This window comes from Melanostigma gelatinosum (genome assembly GCF_949748355.1).
Source record: "Melanostigma gelatinosum genome assembly, chromosome: 13".
Lineage (NCBI taxonomy): Eukaryota > Metazoa > Chordata > Actinopteri > Perciformes > Zoarcidae > Melanostigma > Melanostigma gelatinosum.
The window spans coordinates 14,975,508-14,994,976 of NC_136646.1; the positions used below are offsets into that span (position 1 = coordinate 14,975,508).

At 42.2% G+C, this 19,469-nt stretch overlaps 3 protein-coding genes and 1 long non-coding RNA gene across 5 annotated transcripts in view; 2 read left to right on the forward strand and 2 right to left on the reverse strand.

Annotated features, from left to right (window-relative positions):
- Nucleotides 1-2,523: 2,523 nt before the first annotated feature.
- On the reverse strand, nucleotides 2,524-13,114 carry tnfsf14 (TNF superfamily member 14). 2 transcript variants are annotated; one of them, XM_079281155.1, is made up of 5 exons: nucleotides 12,918-13,114; nucleotides 11,557-11,590; nucleotides 11,407-11,475; nucleotides 11,000-11,225; nucleotides 2,524-2,822 (listed from the first exon to the last, which is right to left on the reverse strand). In XM_079281155.1, the coding sequence occupies exons 1-5, from the start codon at nucleotides 13,041-13,043 to the stop codon at nucleotides 2,663-2,665; spliced, it is 615 nt and encodes a 204-aa protein (XP_079137281.1). In that variant the 5' UTR covers nucleotides 13,044-13,114; the 3' UTR covers nucleotides 2,524-2,662. The 2 variants fall into 2 exon arrangements, with proteins under 2 accessions (XP_079137281.1, XP_079137280.1); XM_079281154.1 differs by having other exon boundaries at nucleotides 12,849-13,114.
- On the forward strand, nucleotides 2,837-10,926 carry LOC306786395. The gene is made up of 2 exons (XR_013772484.1): nucleotides 2,837-3,785; nucleotides 8,886-10,926. It is a non-coding gene; the product is annotated as an uncharacterized lncRNA (long non-coding RNA).
- A 2,423-nt stretch (nucleotides 13,115-15,537) lies between the features above and the next one.
- Nucleotides 15,538-17,231, forward strand: LOC306787403 (transmembrane emp24 domain-containing protein 1-like; the record flags this gene model as incomplete). Its single annotated transcript, XM_079282523.1, has 4 exons — nucleotides 15,538-15,714; nucleotides 16,425-16,522; nucleotides 16,694-16,883; nucleotides 17,013-17,231. The coding sequence occupies 4 exons, from the start codon at nucleotides 15,538-15,540 to the stop codon at nucleotides 17,229-17,231; spliced, it is 684 nt and encodes a 227-aa protein (XP_079138649.1).
- A 423-nt stretch (nucleotides 17,232-17,654) lies between these two features.
- The window catches only part of LOC306786857 (dynamin-2-like), a 28,649-nt gene continuing 26,834 nt past the window's right edge, over nucleotides 17,655-19,469 (reverse strand). Inside the window, exon 21 of the mRNA XM_079281754.1 lies at nucleotides 17,655-18,684. Within this exon, the coding sequence (XP_079137880.1) occupies nucleotides 18,654-18,684 (31 nt within the window). The 3' untranslated portion in view covers nucleotides 17,655-18,653. The remainder of the gene's footprint in view (nucleotides 18,685-19,469) is intronic.

The window sequence follows — 19,469 nt, forward strand, 5'->3', positions numbered from 1 at the left end:
AGAGAACAACATCATAAATCCAGCGGCTGGACTTTTTCCCTTGATCAAACATAGCATTACTGTTGTAACCTACTGGAAGCATTTTATTTTGGGGTTATTTTGATAACTTCAATGTACAATACTAATTTATGTTGCTACAATACACTGTGGAACATATATATATATATATATATTTTAGAAGCAATTATTCCACATTGTTATTTTGGATTTGAAGAGATAAGTTGTATTATTACATTGAGTAATTATTCTATTATTAATTATAACACTTTAACTGTCATCATTATCTCTGCTTGTTGATAATGCGATCGTGTGTGAGTAAATGAGTGAGTGATTTGAGTTGAGTGAGTGAATGAGAGAGTGAGTGTGTCTGTCCGCGGCTAATCTCGCATTCTGCTGCAGGAACCTGCATCATATTTTGCTCTCGTGGTCGCGGTGGTTCACACGATCTGAAAACACCTTTTATTGCCAGTTTTATCCTGCCATCGACTGCCTAGCTGACTCCTCGCTCACCACTCTTAACCGTTACATTTGAACATTTGAGTTGCTATTTCCTGTCCCTTTAGCCTCAGAGTAGTTCAAACGCAGCATTGTTTACAGGGGACAGCTTACAGGATGAAGAGTCACAAGTGCAACACTTGAGTGGAAAAGAAGACCCACAGGCCAGAAGGACTGGGGAACATACCAACCAAAGTGGGGTAACATTACCAAACACGTGTAACCAAAAAGGTGATCATTTATTTAGTTCAAGGTGTTTTCAGGAAACTAAACAGCAAAGTGGACCCTGTGGCTGCACTGCTGACATGTAATTCAAATATCAGCACTCCACTGTTCTCTACGTGATCCAGAGACCAACACAAGGGGACAGTATTTAGCTGTGGACTGCGTGCTGCAGGACCACCTTTCAGGTTTGCTGTGCAGAAAACAAACAAGGTGTTGCCCTTGTCCATTGTAGAGTCATGGCTGACGAATAGGTAGTGGTTGAAAAAGAATGTTGAGAGTCTCCACAGATTGATGTGTGACAACACAGACGTGCTTTAACAATGGAACATGTTGGTTTCAGACATGGAAGCGTAAATAATTAGCTGGAGATCACAGGCAAATAAAGAGAACCGTCAACCCCCACAAACCCTCTGTAAAAGTCATCTCTGAAGTTTTGAATCATGAGAGAAACTGCAAATGCATGAATCCCAACCACAGCTGACACGGCTCCCCCTCCTTTGCTACTGCTGGTCTCTCACACCTCGCGGGTCAGCCAGCGCTGGAAGATAGTGACTCACACACGCATCAAGAGGCATTCATGACAGCAGACTGTACAAGAGCTCTGAGCCAAGGCCACGCATGAAGATCATATGTTTACTTATGAATTTAGACTATATGTAGCGAAAGCAAAAGTGTGATTTGTCTCAACTCACAGTGTTTTACCAATTTGGAGGAAACTCGTAGTGCATGTCTGAAGGAAAATGAATTAACCGCCCACCTGTACACACACACACACACACACACACACACACACAGTCCTGCTAAATGTACACCACTGGGGTTGGAAAGTGAGTCAGCTACTGATGTCTCCACCACCCCCCCCACCCCCCCTTACTACCACTTCCTCTTCAGTTTACAAACATACAACTCTGTGGGCGTTTTCAAGAGCAGCTTCTTCGAACAGACTAAGCTGAAGGGAAAGCGTAACTGTGTGACATACAAAAGAGAAAAACCAAAAAAAAAGTTCAAAGGTGATGAGGCCTTTTGTTTGTACAAGGCGTCATGCTTGTCACCATGGTGATGCATTGAAAACAATCAAAGCATTACAGGAGACAAGTATGTTGATCTGAATGTGTGGAATCCACATATTGGTGCCTCTAAAACACCTCAAACTCAAGTACATTTGTCATGTAAGTTATACTGCTGTCCTGAAAAAGCAGTGATATAGCATTAACACATTCAGGTTGACACATTCACACATTATGTATCACACTGTACTGTTAAAAAAAAAACTTTCTCTGCAGTGTGAGGCGTGTGGTTGGACCGAGTGTGTGAAACTGTTGCTGCTGAGACCACTGAGCAAAGGCTTCTGCACGGGGCTCGTCTGACGCAGCAGGAAACACGTTCCACTTCAGCTGCACCATGTCCTCAAAGAAGGCTTGAGAGAAATAAACCGACAAACACGACTTGATCATGATCTGTTTATTTCAGTATTTTGTAAAACATTATTGTGCAGAAATAAAGCAATCATATATTTAATTCTACCACTGAAGGGATCAATAAATAGAGTGCAATACGTGTCACAGCAAGGCTGCAAAGAAATGTATAAGTAGACAGTTTGTATCTTTTTAATTTCAGCATGAACATGAAACATACGTTTGTACTCAGTAACGTTTTTCAACATTCAGACAATTACGATTAAAGTATATTAAAAAAATCCCCGATAAGAAAAAGCTTATTTACACTGTAACACTTAAAAAAGCCCCCCCCCCTCCCCCCCCCCCCCCCCCTCCAATAGGAAAGCCCCCAGCAATGTCCTGACCTTCATAACACTCGATGGGGTTTTCACACCTGCCTATGTTTCCGGTTGTGGACCTCATATAAGCCTCATAACATCTATTGTCCACTTTTATTCACTGTTTTTCCAAACGTCGGGACTCATAGCGAAATATCAATGTGATACTTATATCATATATGCACCGAAGATGTTCTCGTAAGACTTGAGTCGTGCAATGTGTGAGGTAGCGCTCACTTCCACGAACAGGGCGTCGCCTTTTGTGAGGTGAAACACTCCAGCCAGGAAACTGTTGGATCGCATTGCGCTGGACCCTCCTGACAATCTTCTGGACATTGTTGAGAAAATTAGCTTATATACAGCTTAATCAGCAGCTAGTTCATATGCAGCTTTAAGTAGCAACTAGCTTATATACAGTTTAATTAACAGCTAGCTTATATGCAGCTTTAAGTAGCAATTGACTTATATACAGTTTAATTAATCACTAGCATATTTGTAGTTTTAATAACCATTAGTTTATATACAGCTCTATTAATCACTTATACAGTGCTCACAACACAGCAAGGCCAGAGAGAAGCAGGTGAAAGGTTACTTATTTAACTGCGACACAAGGAACAGGCAGCCATCTTTAGAGAAGATAAGGAAGACACAATAGACAGTGAGATTCAAGCGAGGGCCACCGCCCCAGCTGAGCCCGGCTTCTTCACACACTCCTTCTTAGGACCTCTCGCATGGAACTCCTCACTCACACTGATGGAAACCAACGCCTACTAGGAGGGGCCAAGGTGGATGGACATCCACGGCTTCCATCCAGGTGCCATAACGTACAAACGTGCCACGCCTGCATCTTTGACTTTGGCCAATGTGTAGCAAGGGGTGGAACCCCTATATTAAGTTTCACGCTGATGTGTTGAAGCGTGTCTCATGGTGAATCTCTGCGAGGTTCATCCATTAGCACCCAAGCTTGTTTTTGATAGCTGGGCTGAATGACTCTGTTGATAAATAAATCTATTGCTTTGATTTAACTATACGCCTCTGAGAGCTTCTGTTTCATTCTTAAACCTGCTCTAAGTGTGAAAGACAACAACATCACATTTTTTCACAACAATTTGGTGACCCCGACGTGATAGATACGACACAGAGCAATCGGGTTGGAATGTTAACAGACCTCTCTATCTGTGTTTCAGAAAACAAACTGCGAGTCTCCCTGGAGGCTGGGAGCCCTGGTATTTGCCACCAGGTCGTGCCTGCAGTTCGGGAACAGTCTGATAGTGTCGACACAACTAACAAGGTGAGCAGAAGCCTATTTGACTGAATTCTGCGTATTGTATTATAGTCATAAAACTAAATTAAATCCGACTGTCCGAACTGTAAGTATGACATAGTCATTAAAAGTATTGTAAAGAATAATCACACAGCAGCAGGGTTGTTCAGCCCAGCATTTGGGGTTTTTTTTGTACATATGTATGAATGAGCCCATCAGAAGACGTTAGATAAAAGGCGAAAAATGATGTTTTTTGTGGCAGCGTAGAGTGAAGTAGTGTGAGACGCGGTCGCGCGCCTCTTCTGTCGCGGTCACGCGCCTCGCATGAAGCGCTCAAATTCCTGCCACAAATAAAGCGTAATCTTTAACGTAATTATAGGACGTCTTGGGCTACGAAGAAATTGTATAACATGACGGGGATATATGTATATGTTATTGATGTCATTGGTAAATTGTATTGAGAGAATTGACCGTGAAATATTCGTATCAAGACATCGAGTGTGTTACGTGTGGTGTAAAAACCAAGTTTACTCTGCTTAGAGTAACTCTTATAAAGTTTCTGCATGGGAGCACAAGTTTTAAGTTAGCCGATGTATCATTGATAGCGGACCAAGAGAAAATTACCTTATTGAGATCATCAAATCTCCGGATCTAGATTTGTGTGCGGCGCTTAGTGGAAAACCATGATATCTCTGCTTAGAGAATCCTCGACGGAGTTTCTGGGCGAGAGCACAAAATTTACGTTAATTGATGTGTCGTTAATAATGGACGTTGTGTAATAAAGTACCTAAAGCGAAAAGGACCCGCAGAGTCCTAGGTTACTTAAAAGTGTATTACAATTGTGTTGTTTGATGTATTGTGTTGGTGGTGTGGTTGGTAGCACCGCGGACTTCCACGCGGAAGGTCCGTGATCGCGGCCCAGCCAAAGCAGATATTGTACTTGTGTTTTATGATACGCAGCGGTCGCTGTGATGCATTAAAATAGCGCTGTTTTCTTTGATATGTGTACGATAGGGACAGAATTGATTATAATTTGACTGATTGTTTGCTGAAAAAGCATTTGTTTTTCATTTGTATCGTGGTCGAGAGATCAGCGGTACACAGTCGGTTTGCTGAGATTGAGGAAAAAGACAAATTGCGGTTAAAATGCATTGCTGATGAAAGTGTGTCCAAAAGGAAAAAGAATCAGCTCATCCGCAGGCCATGCTTCTGACTGATTTATATTTAAAAAGACAGCAGTGTATGTTCTAATGTGTGTTTATTGTTTCACTGCATTTGTAAAGGTATTAATTACATTCTAGACCGTATTTGTGAATTGTGCGCATTGCAAATTTGGTTTTAATGCTGAGAAGCAGTTGTCATTTGTGCAGGCGTCCAAGAGGTGTCTGTTTGTTTAGTTTGATAAAGTGGATTAACTGTCAAGGAATAGAGAAAGAATTCTTTATAATCTGACTGTTTTTTGGTTGCTAAAAAGCTGTATGTCATTTGCGTTGTGATCGAACGATCAGTAGCGCGCTGGTCTGTTTGATGAGGTTGAGAAAAAAAAAGGAGCTTGCTGATGGAATGTGATGAGTGTGTAAAAAGAGCTGTACATCTCTTCTACAACTCCGTGGTTGTGACTGATTTATGCTTAAAGACACGGCAGCGTGTGTCTTGATTATCTAGTATGAATGCGGTTGACTCCGTGCTTGTGACTGATTTATGCTTAAAGACACGGCAGCGTGTGTCTTGATTATCTAGTATGAATGCGGTTGACTCCGTGCTTGTGACTGATTTATGCTTAAAGACACGGCAGCATGTGTTGTGATTATCTAGTATGAATGCGGTTGACTATTTGCTGAGCTGTACGTTTTAACTTTTGTTTATTTGTTTGTCTGTATTACTAAAGATATTCCTTTGCCGTGTTGGTGATCTCTGTGCATTTCAAAAAAGGCAGTGTGTTGCAATTTTGTTTGAATGAAAGTGCATGTTTGAAGCGTACATAACCACGGCTGTGTATGGATTCGATTTCGTTTAAATGAGTGCGATTATTAGGAGCATATATGTAAGCGCTGAGACCTGGTTCAGAGTTTATGCTGTTTCTGAGTTTCTTTGTGCGTTAGAGACAGCCAGCTGAGGCCGTGCTTGGTGTTTGAAAATGTTGGTGTGTTGTTTCAAAGGTTGGTGTCCAGAGTAGGGAAAACACACATTATACACGACTGTTACATTCACACACACACATAAATCACTAGAATATGCTGAGAGACAGCTGAGGTTAATATAAGTGTCAGTTTTACTGGCATAGTTAAATTTATTGGAAAATTGTGTTCCTTAGGGATCGTTAGCAAAGTGTAATGCGGAAACACAGCAGTCCAGGAATGCTACCAGGAAGAAAAAAAAAAAAAAAAAAAAGTTTTAAAGCTAATACACAGCTTCTATTGTTCCAGCCAGACAGTCGCTAAAAGTATGAATATACAAGGTTAACAGCTGCTACAAATCTTCTATTCATTTAGTCAAGACTGGCGGTGGGAATATTAGGGAGGATTTGACTACTCCTGATAAAAAACACAGATGCGGCCTTGCTTTGTGTCCACTTACAAAGACAGTTAGCGGAAGATATTTAAAAAGGTGGGGGCAAGGTTGTCTCTCTCTGCCTTATAAAACATTTAGTTACATCCATTGCATGTGTAATTAAAACATAGACGTTCACACCTAGCAGGGGTATAAAGGGGGAGTTATAAATAAAATATATTCATACACTGTTAAATAATATGCGTTATACTTGTAAAGCTATATTGCGGAGTTGTGAGGTCACTGTATGAAGGTTTAAAACGCCGAGAGGAGCACTCCGTCATCCTTTCGTACGACAGGAATAAAGATCAGTGACCCTGAAAGTATCTGCTCGCTTAAACCCATCAGATTAGGGCAAGAAAACTGCCATCTTAACGCAGGAACAGAGTGTTCTGCTTATCTATCCACACAGAGACTTCGAAATATGTTTAGAACATTACTGTTTTCGTCTTCTTCACCCTAAGTGTTAATAATAAAATAGATCAGCATTTCACACACACACATACCAGAGAAAGCAAGGTTGTGAACGAGGGCCAGTGTGAATTCAGAGAGCAAACATGTCAATTGAAGGCATAAGAGGAGGTTTGGCTCCCTCTGCTGGCACTTCACAACCTGGGAAGAAAAAAGAAAAACATTTGACATGCAATTTGGCTTTTCTGTGGCCACTCCAAGAACTGCAACAGGAACAGTGGATAGGAGCTTTGGCTCCATCATGTGGACATTTGGGAATACTGATTTCAGACTTTCTATTGATTATTGCAGAGAGGGACATCATGGCTGCGAAATACACCTCTTGTCTGTGCAACTTGGAGAATGATGTCCAGGATCAGAGCAGGATGAATGGAAGAATCAAACATTGGCCGGTGGAACAACAAGCGTACAAAAGAATGATAAAGAGATGGAAAGATAAAGACATTTGGGATGGAGAACTGCTGAACTGTCCTCTCACTGAAGAGAATCTGCAACAAATAAGTGAAGAACACACTTATGATGAATACAGAGCTGCTGTGGAAAGAACAGATATGGAGCTCGAAGCACTAAAAGTGTCAATACAGCTGGCAAAGCTTGACGTGGCCCCAAAGCCTGCTAAAAAGAAAAAGAAACAGCACGGACGAACTTTCTACTGCTACAACTGTGGAAAACCTGGTCACTATTCACGAGACTGCCGCACGCGTGGTCAACAACAACAAGGCTCACCACATGGAAGAAGAGGAAACTATCAGAGAGAGACAGGCAATCAGCATCCAAGAAGCCAGAATCACGCTGAACAGCAATATCTTTCACATATCTGGCAACAACAGAGACACTGCTGCAACTATTAGCCACAATATCTACGTCATATCCAGTTCCAGACCCACATATTCCCTTAACAGCCCACAGCCACAGACAAAGCATCCTCCATCATGAAACACTCAGCCCCTTTAGTTTGAACACAAGAAACAGAAGATGTGTTCACCATTCTCACGTAGACTCTGTCACATGCATCGGCACTTCAAGAATTGACTATTCATTCCCTTTCCACATAGATGTTTCTGAACAAAAGGAGGGATGTTAATGCAGTTTTGTATCAGAAAGAAGGGGGAGAAAGAGACTATGTTTGGAGCTGCAAGAAAATCGAAAAGAGAAGGAGCTGCATCAAAGAATCCTCCTAAGCAAAGAAATTCACATTCGGAGCTGCAAGAAAATCGAAAATTCAAAAGAATGCACAAAAGCACATATTGTCTATGAAACAGGAGGAATCAATATGGCGTCATCACTACAACAAGGACCAGAATAGCTGCAGGAAACGACATGGCAGATGAAGCGGCTAAAGAAGAAGAGGATACAGACCAAAACAGATGGTTCTGAAAACAGCTATACAAGAGCCAGAAATCACTGAAGAAACACTGATTGAGATACAGAAGAAAGGCACGCACGAAGGAAAGAAAAGAACATTGCAAAGAATGCAAGCACTGTGCCTCTTCTGCGACAAATGCACCACCTGTGGGGATCATAATGTGAAAGAAAAAACCGTACAAAACACCTATGGGCTCTTATCCTGTACCATCAGCCTGCTTCCAAGACATCAGCATGGACTTTACTCATCTTGGTAATGGTTGACAGATTCTCAAAGTGGGTGGAGGCAATCCCAACTAAAAAAAAAGAAGACGCACAGACAGTAGTGAAGTGGCTGCAGACAGAGCTGATACTCCGATAATGGTTCACATTTCAGTAATAAGCATTTGCAGGAAGTAGATCTGGATCGGTGTATCATCCACAGTCACAAGGACTGGTAGAGAGGGCAAATCAGACGCTAAAATCAAAAATAGCGAAAACATGTGTAGCATCAAAGCTGACATGGGTTGAAATTTTACCATTAGCTCTAATGGCAGTGAGGAGCGCACAAGGAAATAAGACGCATCTTTCACCACATGAGTTAATGACAAGGAGGCAAATGCCTGGTCCTCCAAGAGACGGTAGTCATATACATAGATATACATAGATACATAGATGTACATATACTTAGATGTGCAGCAAGTTGAAATGAAGGCATATGTGACTGCATTAATCATTCTCACGGAGGCTCTCTCCAAACAGGTCCAGCGAACCAGTGCAGCTGACCAGGAAAAGGTAAAAATCTCATCCGAGAGGGTGACTGGGTCAGGGTCAAAGTTCATAAGAAAAGTGAACTGACCCCAGGTGGACAGGGCCGTACGAAGTGAAGGAGGTTACTTCACACTCGGTCCAAGTCATAAGTAAAGCAGGAGCACCTTGGCACCACCTGTCACACTGTGCCCCAGCACCTGAGCCGTCCAGACCTCTAGCAGAGGTCCGAGGTAATCTGACGCAAAATGCATAATTTGTTTTGTAATTTGTAATTTGACTTTTCAGCAACCACCAACAGGTGATCCAATTAGCTACAGGACATGGAAACGACAATGTTTGGTTAAATTGAATTGTTGATAATGCTATAAACAAAAAAAAAAATGGGTGGCTGTATAGCTTGTGCTGCAGCTAGACCAGCTAGGTTCACCGAACCAGCACCACTATATCCTGAATCTGACCCAACAGGATACGCATGCATGACAAATATGACTAAAATGGCTACTCCACCAAATTGCACTACTCTGGCATCCATATTTAAAGTACAAAACCTGACCCAACACAGACGCAGACATATCTTAGCAAAAAGAGCAACTGCAGTAGGATAGTTCAGTCTGGACAAAGGTCCAACCTACATAGATACAATCAGAGTGAACCAGAGGAGTGCCTAATCAATACAAATTGGTATATCAAATTGCAGTAGGTTTTGAGAGTATCGCAAGTATTATTCCATGGATAACTGTGAATAAAAATGTTGATCGTATCAATTATGTGCATTACAATGTTCTTCGTTTGGCTAATCATACTAGGGATGCAATAGAGGGTCTGGCTGAGCAGCTGGCCCCACTTCTTTGATTTCTATGCAAAACAAAATGGCTTTGGAGCTTTTGCTCAATGTTTGGAGATCTGTGTTGCACTAACATCCCCAACAATACTGCGCCGGACGGTTCAGTCACAAAAGCACTGAATAGTCTGAGGGCACTGTCAAACGAAATGCAGGAAGCATCAGGTGTGAACGATCCATTTGGAGATTGGATGGAAAACATGTTTGGAAAATGGAAGCACCTGATCTTGTCAATAGCAGTGTCAGCGGGTGTGTTCATTGCAATATTGGTCTCATGTGAATGTTGTATAATACCCTGTATTCGTTCTTTGGTTGGCCGTCCTATCACCACTGCCCTCTCCAAGGAACCATTACCACCCCCTCCTTATGGAGCTTACCCAGTATGGGAAGAGCAGAACAGCCTGGTAGGGTCAGGAGAGGCAGAGGCAGACACCAGCGTGTGAACAGGGCAGGAAAGGTAAAGAAAGTGACGTCCTTCAGACGTCAAGAGAGGGATTTGTTGAGAAAATTAGCTTATATACAGCTTAATCAGCAGCTAGTTCATATGCAGCTTTAAGTAGCAACTAGCTTATATACAGTTTAATTAACAGCTAGCTTATATGCAGCTTTAAGTAGCAATTGACTTATATACAGTTTAATTAATCACTAGCATATTTGTAGTTTTAATAACCATTAGTTTATATACAGCTCTATTAATCACTTATACAGTGCTCACAACACAGCAAGGCCAGAGAGAAGCAGGTGAAAGGTTACTTATTTAACTGCGACACAAGGAACAGGCAGCCATCTTTAGAGAAGATAAGGAAGACACAATAGACAGTGAGATTCAAGCGAGGGCCACCGCCCCAGCTGAGCCCGGCTTCTTCACACACTCCTTCTTAGGACCTCTCGCATGGAACTCCTCACTCACACTGATGGAAACCAACGCCTACTAGGAGGGGCCAAGGTGGATGGACATCCACGGCTTCCATCCAGGTGCCATAACGTACAAACGTGCCACGCCTGCATCTTTGACTTTGGCCAATGTGTAGCAAGGGGTGGAACCCCTATATTAAGTTTCACGCTGATGTGTTGAAGCGTGTCTCATGGTGAATCTCTGCGAGGTTCATCCATTAGCACCCAAGCTTGTTTTTGATAGCTGGGCTGAATGACTCTGTTGATAAATAAATCTATTGCTTTGATTTAACTATACGCCTCTGAGAGCTTCTGTTTCATTCTTAAACCTGCTCTAAGTGTGAAAGACAACAACATCACATTTTTTCACAACAACATCAGGAGGGGAATACTTCCGCCTAGGTACCGTTCAGTTCTCCGATTAACACAGTGGTAAAATACATCAATGTCTAAGAAGGAAACCTTGGAATAGACATAGTAATAACCCTCCTTCTGAATAACGAGGCTGTTGTCTTTGTAGTCCATTTCATAGAGGAGAGGGCCGGCATCCATGCTCCACGCCATGATTTTTGCATCGTGAACTACATCTTGTCCATCTGGGAGAAAAAAAAACAGCAACAATGTGAAGTCTGATTATTCATATAACATATTCATCATTTTAAATGATGAATTTAACTACAAAGGGCAACAGCCACAACCATATGTGTCATGGAGTTTCTGCATTTGCAGTAAATGTGGACGCTGTGTTAGTATAAGGAATATGAACACTGGTCTCACCTGTCAGATGTGCAACCGGTTTGGAAGGAGGAATAACAAGAGGTTTAGGGGGAGAAGTAACGACTGGATCTGTGTGAGGAGCAGACAAAGTGTCATTGATGTGGAAGTGAAGGGATATTCATCGGTTGAGTAATCAGCGCTGAGACATACCCGCGATGAGCTTAGAGGACGATGCTGAGGCGGCCTGCAATGGAAGGAAAAATGGTTTACCTCTCGGTTGCATGTTTGTTTGTGTTTGTGAGCATTCACACGCCATCACTGTAGTGGCTGATACGTGACCAAGTTGTAAGTATAAGATGTAAAAAAAAAAAACTACGAGCACATTCAATCGTAAAATCTGAAATGAGTTTTCTGTCTTGCTACGATGTTTCCTTTTTGCAGAACAAAGTAGGACAGGTCCGTCTCTCCGGGAATGAGCTGAAGAAAGATCACATTCGTGCGACAGGAAATAGACCATTTTCTATTCCCCAGCGTCCCTTGTTTGTATATAACCATGTCTGCCCAACAAGAGAGCCATGCCATCCCCCCCTCGTGACTGCTGCCATCACACAGAGCATCGGACGACGACAGGAAACTGAGTCACAGCGATTCGGTGAAAACACTGTCCGTCCAATATTACCGGCCATCACGTCCGCACGCCGCTGACACCCGGGTTCTGTGGCGCTTTCAATAAATGGGCCGCACTTCTCCATCTCTACTCTCTTCCCCATAATAGTGAAATTATTTCTCCGTCAGCAATTTTTTGAAAAAAAAGAAAAAAAAACATTCATATGATTCAGTTTTGTTTCCATCACGAGAGTCCTTCGCGTCACTAAACATGAACACAATCCTTCACATACATGTTGACGAAAGAGAAGCATTGTATAAAGTGGAGCCAGAACTTTAATGACATTGTTTTTATAAATCCACACCATAACTCCATGAAGACACTATGGGAATATCTGGAATCACAGATCTGACTCTTGCACAGCGGAAGTTTCCACTTTGGTTACGGTACGTTTGACAGCAGAGCAGACAGTTTCCGACACGCGTGTGACAACTGTTCTCACGTCTCTACTTTGTATTGTATGTTTATTAAATAAAACTCACAATGTTGACATTAATTTCAAGTAATTCCATTTGTGATAAAAAAAAAAACAATATTACAATATAAATACATGGGACTGAAGTTTTTACAGAAAAGATGTTGCTGAGAAAAGTTGAATACTTCCAATTGGTGGAAATGAAAAGGTGCTATCGACACGAAAACAAAACAGAAAGAGTTTTTTTGCGTCGAAGGAGACGGAAAAACAAGAGAAAACTGTTAGAAAACAGTGAAAGAAAAGTGAAAGTGAGAAAAAACAAGTGTTCCAGCTGAATGAGATTAAAAAGTAAATGAATCAAAGTGAAACTCCATTGATAAGAAGTCACAGGCGACTCAGAGAAATCGGGTTGATACTCACAGACCCCGGTCGGTAGAGACGGTAGATGAAGCAGGCTTCTATGGCCATGCCGCACAACGCCACGCTCACCAGCAGGAACAGCAGGGTCTGCGCCACCCCGGCACGCCGTCTCCCCTGGATCAGCCTGGGTGGCACTTCAGGCCGGGTGGTGTGAGTGTCCACCACACACACAGACGGATATCCACCCTTGGACATACCGACAGAGTGCTCTCTCTGTAACTGAAAAACAAGAAAAAACAAAAACAAATCTGTGTGGAGAAGTTGCTTCAAAGGGGCCGCGGAAGACAAAGGGACTTGAGAGACAGAGAGGGGTGACAAAGTAGCAAAAAAAAGGGTGGGCTCACTTGTGGTTGGTTCAAGTGGAGATAGCTGTCACGAGTAGTCAGATAAAGAACAGACTCGCACACAGGACTCTTGAGATGTATCACCAAAAGCACCTCATGGGGCCGAGATGCACCTGTCTGCACCTGACTGCAGACATCACAGTGACACCGTACTTGGTGCGAGTTTTGTTTTTGTTTTACGATGCAGCTGCAAAACCTGACAATCGATGAGTTACGAAGCCTCAAGGCAGAAGGCGACGATCACCAAGTGGTTGCATTTAACCTCCCCTTCACACCCTCCCACCTCACTGTAATAGCAATGTTGAAATATCTATATTCACACTTCCCCCCTCTCTCTCTCTCTCTCTCTCTCTCTCTCGCTCTCTGGCTTGTCTTTTAGTCTGACACCAGATATTGACAAGAGTAACGCTTAACATCCAGATCTCAACCACTTATCACGACGTTGTCCACAACGTTAAACCACCTCTGGGCTTCGTCTCAGAGGTGAGAACAGATCAATACTGAGGCCGCTCAGCAGACTCAGCAGATGTAGGGTGAGCTGAAGTGGCATGTTTCGACCAGGTTATGTTTGATGAAATTGATTGAAGAGGCATTTTAAATGTTATTGATGGTCCTCTGGATCACATCTGAGACGGTTTCCTGTCTCAGCAGGAGTGAAGGCTTTGAAATGCTGCAGACTTTAGTGATGTACGGCCTTCGTTAACAGTGTTTCCTCTGGACCAGTGAGGGCGATGTGATGTAAGGATGTGGAAAGACATCCAAGCACCGACAAGGACTGCTCACTTTCTTGACTTCTGACCTGGAGGATTTTGTTCTCTGCAAAAATAAACTCAGATTATTGTTGTCACTGATACCACTCAAACACATCCCACACATATAATCACTCATTCTTTCCCCCAAGAAGTATGTAAGCAGAATGTGGCCAAAAAAATAAACAAAACAAAAATCCCTTTTCCTCCTACAGAGAATCTGAGAGTTCAGGTGTCGACATCTGTCAAATAGAAGTTATAACAGTTCGAGACAAAGTCTGGGATGCCACGCTATTCCATACAAATTAGTTACGTATTTTTCTTATTCCCTTAAAACAGGTCTTGTGGTGGTGCTAATGGAATTATCTGAAATCAACAAATGAATGCAGAATATCAATTTTCAAGCACATCTGTTAAGTTAAATGTCTAATATTTAAAGTAGTTAAATATGAAACTATATAATTAGTAAGAACCACAAGTCTACTATACAATAATCGAATCCATTACTTTATTATTATTACTATATTTTATTATTTTCAAATGCCAAAACTAGAGATTATGTAAAAATAAGATTCTGTTACGGTGGCAGGGAGGGTGAGTTGAACAAAAGGCGAGCTTTAATGTGACAAAGCTGAGGGAGCAGACTGAATAAATCAAAATACTGGGTCCAACTGAAGATGGAAAATATATAATTTAGATCAGAGACACAATCTGAGCCAATAATAATGTGATTGGTGATTTAAAAGTCAAAAATGCAGTAAATGCGCAAAGAGAACAGGGTGATTAGACACAGGTCTCGATCACAAAGGCATGAAAACACAAAGACATGAAGAAAACCCAGACGTGACACATCCGGAGAAACTAACAATAAAACGCCCATTGGTTGGTGGACCGTCGTTTTGAAGCCTCAAATTCGGCATTTTGGCCGTCACAAGAAACCACATCCTGAAGCACATGCGAAACTACTGCATGATTCATGATGCCAATGCATTAAACAATGCAGGATGCTTCACGAATTCCTGTAACGCACCGTCAACAAATGACCAAGTCACTGTGAATGTGTCAGTTCAGCATTTATATTCAACCCCACTGAGTGAGTTGTCTGCAAGTTCTTCACTTACCCATTTCAACTTCTTCTGATTACATGATGTCAAGGCTGCACGGTCTGCTTTCCCCCCTTAGCTCCCCCTACAGGATAGAAGAGGACATGACAAGCACAACATTTTTTTTTTTTAAATGAATTAATGATGGATAAAAAAACAGTACAAAATGTACGAGAAGTGATAAAAAAAAAAAAAAAAGCAAATCAAAATGTACCTTAACTAACAAGCCTTCATGCCCCAGGCCCCGTCATGCACCACCAGGTAATGTGTATTGCTGCACTTTGTCACTCCACCTCAGTTTTGCATGTGAGCCCTGTTGGTCGAGGCAGATAGTGGCTCCGATCGAGGAACTTTACTGTTCCAACCGTCGGGAGTATGACAGTCAGCAATGACAGGTACACAGTAAACTTGCCTCATTGTGCACGTGTGACATAGAACAGTCGCTCAAAGTCGGTGAAAGTGGATTACATGGACTGTGCACCGCACGCTGAGGATGATGAATGTGTCTGGAGAGCTCTGTTGGCTGGCTTGTTTAATCCTGACCGTAGACTTGACTTTGGGTTTGGGGCCATACAAAGACATGGAGTTTACGTTCCTATTATCTGCTGGCAGCACAGAGTGTTTCTACCAAACTACAGCGAGGAACGACAGCATAGAAGTTGAATACCAGGTAAATGTTGTTTTCTTTCTGTGTGTGTGTGTGTGTGTGTGTGTGTGTGTTTAAAGTTTTGAATAGCTTCCTTGAAGATTGTGAATAATGTCTAACTGAAAAACAAGTTAACAAGCCTTGGACTTCGGTCTTGCATGAGATAAGAAAGCCACTACTGCTGTCGTTGAAGACACTTCTCCTGAGATGGAAAAAAGAAAAACACATTACATGATGATGACATCTTAAATGCATCCAAAATATAAAGCCCCCGTAATTAATATGAAATGAAAAGCATAAATACATATATTTAAAGCACATCGATCCTCAAGTGTCTCATATTGTGTTACAAGTCATTTTACAGCTGTGACCGCTGCATTGCTTCTGTGGTTTCTGAGCGTGTTGTCAGGGAAGAGCACCTTCACTGGAACAGGTGCTCCTATAGGGCTGCAGCACGGATGTGGAGGTCTTGATCGCCCATCACAACTAATGTCAAAGGCTGCTTCGTAATGGGGAACTGTATTCATTGCAGCCCAAACCAAAACCTTGAGAAAGTCAATGACTCCAGGACCGTTGAAGTGTGTCAGGCACTGAGCTCTTCTTTTACTATAGAGGGCGCAAGGGAGAATTTCCCGACACAAATAGCTTAACTGTCCATTTATTATCACTTCTGTGAGCCATGTTGCTGCTCAGTGGGCTTTGACTGACCCTCAAGCCCTCTGTGTCTTTCACAGGTGATAGCTGGGTCGGGTCTGGACGTTGGCTTCGTCCTCGTCTCACCCAGCGGACACCGGCTGGCCTCTGACTTCAGGGGATCTGATGCCGTTCACATGTGGGTCACTCAGAGGCTCTCCAACAACCTTATGACAAGCTTATGATTTCATATTCAAAAAATATTTTTAGCCAAGTATTTTTTTTTATATATATGTTTGATATCAAAGTGAATAGTTTCGACCATGCTGTTTTTTTTTTTTTAATTGTACACTTTATTTCTTCCCTGCAGGGTGGATCCCACAGAGGACGGAGACTACCGGCTGTGTTTTGACAACAGCTTCAGTAAACTGTCAGAGAAGCTGGTGTTCTTTGAGGTGATCATGAACAGACAGAGCAGCAGTGCACATGGAGGCCAGAATGAGTGGGCGGATGTGGCCATACCGCAAAGCATGGTGGAGTACAAACTGGAGGACATCAGGGTGAGGAGGGGAAACAAAGAGTTATTGCATCTGCAGCAGCTATGACGACCCTTCAGACAACACTTGACTTATCTGATGTCTTTTGTTTTGACTCTCATCTCCTCCTTTCTGCTGTTCTTCGTCTTCCAGGTGAGGTTGGACTCTGTGCACCAGCAGCTGGAGAAGAGCCGTCAGGTCCTGACCGTGCTGCGGACCCTCGAGGCGCGGGACCGCTACCTGCTGGAGAACAACCTGTGGCGCGTGTCCTTCTGGTCCTGCCTCAACGTGTGCGTCATGCTCACCGTCGCCGTAACTCAAATCTACACCTTGCGCCGCCTCTTCGACGTCACCAGGTGGGCGCGCACATAGTCTCAACCCAACTTGAGAAACCTGCACGTGCTGACCCATAACCCTTAAGTGACTTCAAGCCTCGTGAGCTGGATTTGAAGGGACAGTTCACACTTTTGGAAAATAGATTTATAATTGTTTTGTGATATTTTTTGAGTTAGTCACGCGGGTGGACATCACATTCACAGTTTACTGTAATATGCACACACCGAAACATGTCAGTGCAGCAGGGATGACCTATTGTTTGTATAGATCCCGGAAGTTAGCATCGCACTGGTTCCCTCCACTAAAAGATGATCATTGGATTTTGGATTATTGCAGAAAATAAACTGTGGAAGAGAATGCTAACTCATTTCCGGGTTCCGTGGATTTAAGACTCATTACTGCAGCAGTCAATACACACACACTTAAACACTTGCAGCACTTTTATTTGTCATTCGCTAGACTAGAAAACCACGGCTGTTCTCACTGGAATGTTTTATTCAATTTCAGACTACACTTCAAAATTAACATTTAACTATTGAGGCTAAGTTTAACCAATAATCAAAACAAACTATATCAAGAAAAGAACATCAGAAACTCAACCCACTTTTTTTTTACGAAGCCCCAGGCTGTTTAAAAAAAGAGATCACACCTATATCTTTACTGTGATAAAAAACAAAATCATTACACAAAATATTCAATCCCCCTGACCAGTTCATTCATCTGGAGATTAAATATGCAGAAATCATTAAAGTCATGCAGATGGCAAAGCTTTGGCTTAAACATTCATTTCTTTGCCATTATTTGGATGCATTCATTTGGTGAGTGGTAAAATCACAAATGTATTGAGCATTTCAATCACTGCTATTGTAGTCTGTGTTGAAACCTCCGGGGACTGTTTAGCTTCATCATTAACATTTTCTGTCATAAAGCACATTCAATGGTCACGCTCCACCACGAGGAACGCATTTTTCTGAACACATGCTACAATAATAATAAAAATCGAATCTTAAACCGTCTTTATGACTATAGGCACCGTACCGTATCTGGTTAGAAGTGCACTTATACTTTATCTCTAATTGGTTTTTGTTCAAATAAATAATTGAGTGAGAGATTGTGTGGTATAAAGTAGGAAACAGAAAAATATCTGCATTCGATTTACGCATTAAACTACATGTCACACTATACAAACTTAGTTCTGACCATCTGTGGAAATACTCAAACATTTTAGTGCTTAGAACAGTTTGAAACATTCAAGATCGACAAAACAACTTCAAGTTCGATGCCTCAATAACTAAAGTTTGCATGTTATGCTGGCAGCACAGATTACTGTAGCTCTGTAAGAGCATCGTCGGAGCTTTTGGTTGCGAGTGAAATGAAAACAAGACGTGTAGTCCTCCTGTAGTCCTGCTGCTGTCGTGGATTGTAGTCATTTCACGTCCACCTCGGGCTGATCAAAGGTCACCACTTGTTTCGACGGGGAGTCGGGCGCCTGTTCAGGAACAATCAACCAACATTAATCTCTCAACCCGTGTGACATGAACACGGCAGGATCCCGTCCCCGGAACAGCTCAGGAGATTGTAAATGAGGCAATCTGTTAGCGAGGGGGCTCAGAGATCATCTGCCACTCACACGGGAGAATATGACTACACACACAAACCTGGACTTATTGATGAACGCTGTACCAAAAAAGAGACTTCTGACATCTTGTACTGGAATTTGTGCGCATATGTAACACAGAACTGTTTTAAAATATGTTTGTGAAAATCTGAACAGAGACTCTGTCTGCATTTGGGGTAAACCAGATAGACTGCCTGCAAAATCATCCCCATCCCCCTGGAAGTTTGAATGTTTCTGTGTCTTACAACAGTGAATTGAAGTAGATCTACTCGCACTGTGACATTAAAGGGTCTTTGTCAAAAAAAAGTCACATTAAATCTACTTTGACTCAATGCTGTGAGATGAAACATTAAAAGTGTAACTGTTGATCAATACACAAGAGCAACAAAAGGCTATTACTGTGATTTGTTTTGTTAATTTTGTGTAAAGAACAGCGACCATTGTTTAGAGAGGGAGGCAAGGGAAGAGAGGAAAAACACGACTTTATCTGCAAGAGAGAGAAGAGCAAGTGGATCACACAGGACAAAAGGAGACACCAACCACCAGAGACAGTCCCTTTATTGTACACAACACCTCTTTATTTACTCTCCATCCTAAATGAGTTCATGTTCATTCAAATCATTTAATTGCTACAGAGGCACTTGACAAGGGTTTGC

Excerpts from the sequence above, each read along its gene's own strand:
- tnfsf14 (XM_079281154.1), bottom strand. The coding sequence starts at position 13,043 with ATGTCCAAGGGTGGATATCCGTCTGTGTGTGTGGTGGACACTCACACC. Across the intron at positions 11,591-12,848 it reads GTCTCTACCGACCGGGGTCT|GCCGCCTCAGCATCGTCCTC; the intron begins GTGAGTATCAAC and ends CTTCCATTGCAG. Across the intron at positions 2,823-10,999 it reads ATTCCCCTCCTGATGTTGTT|AAGATTGTCAGGAGGGTCCA; the intron begins GTGAAAAAATGT and ends AACAATGTCCAG.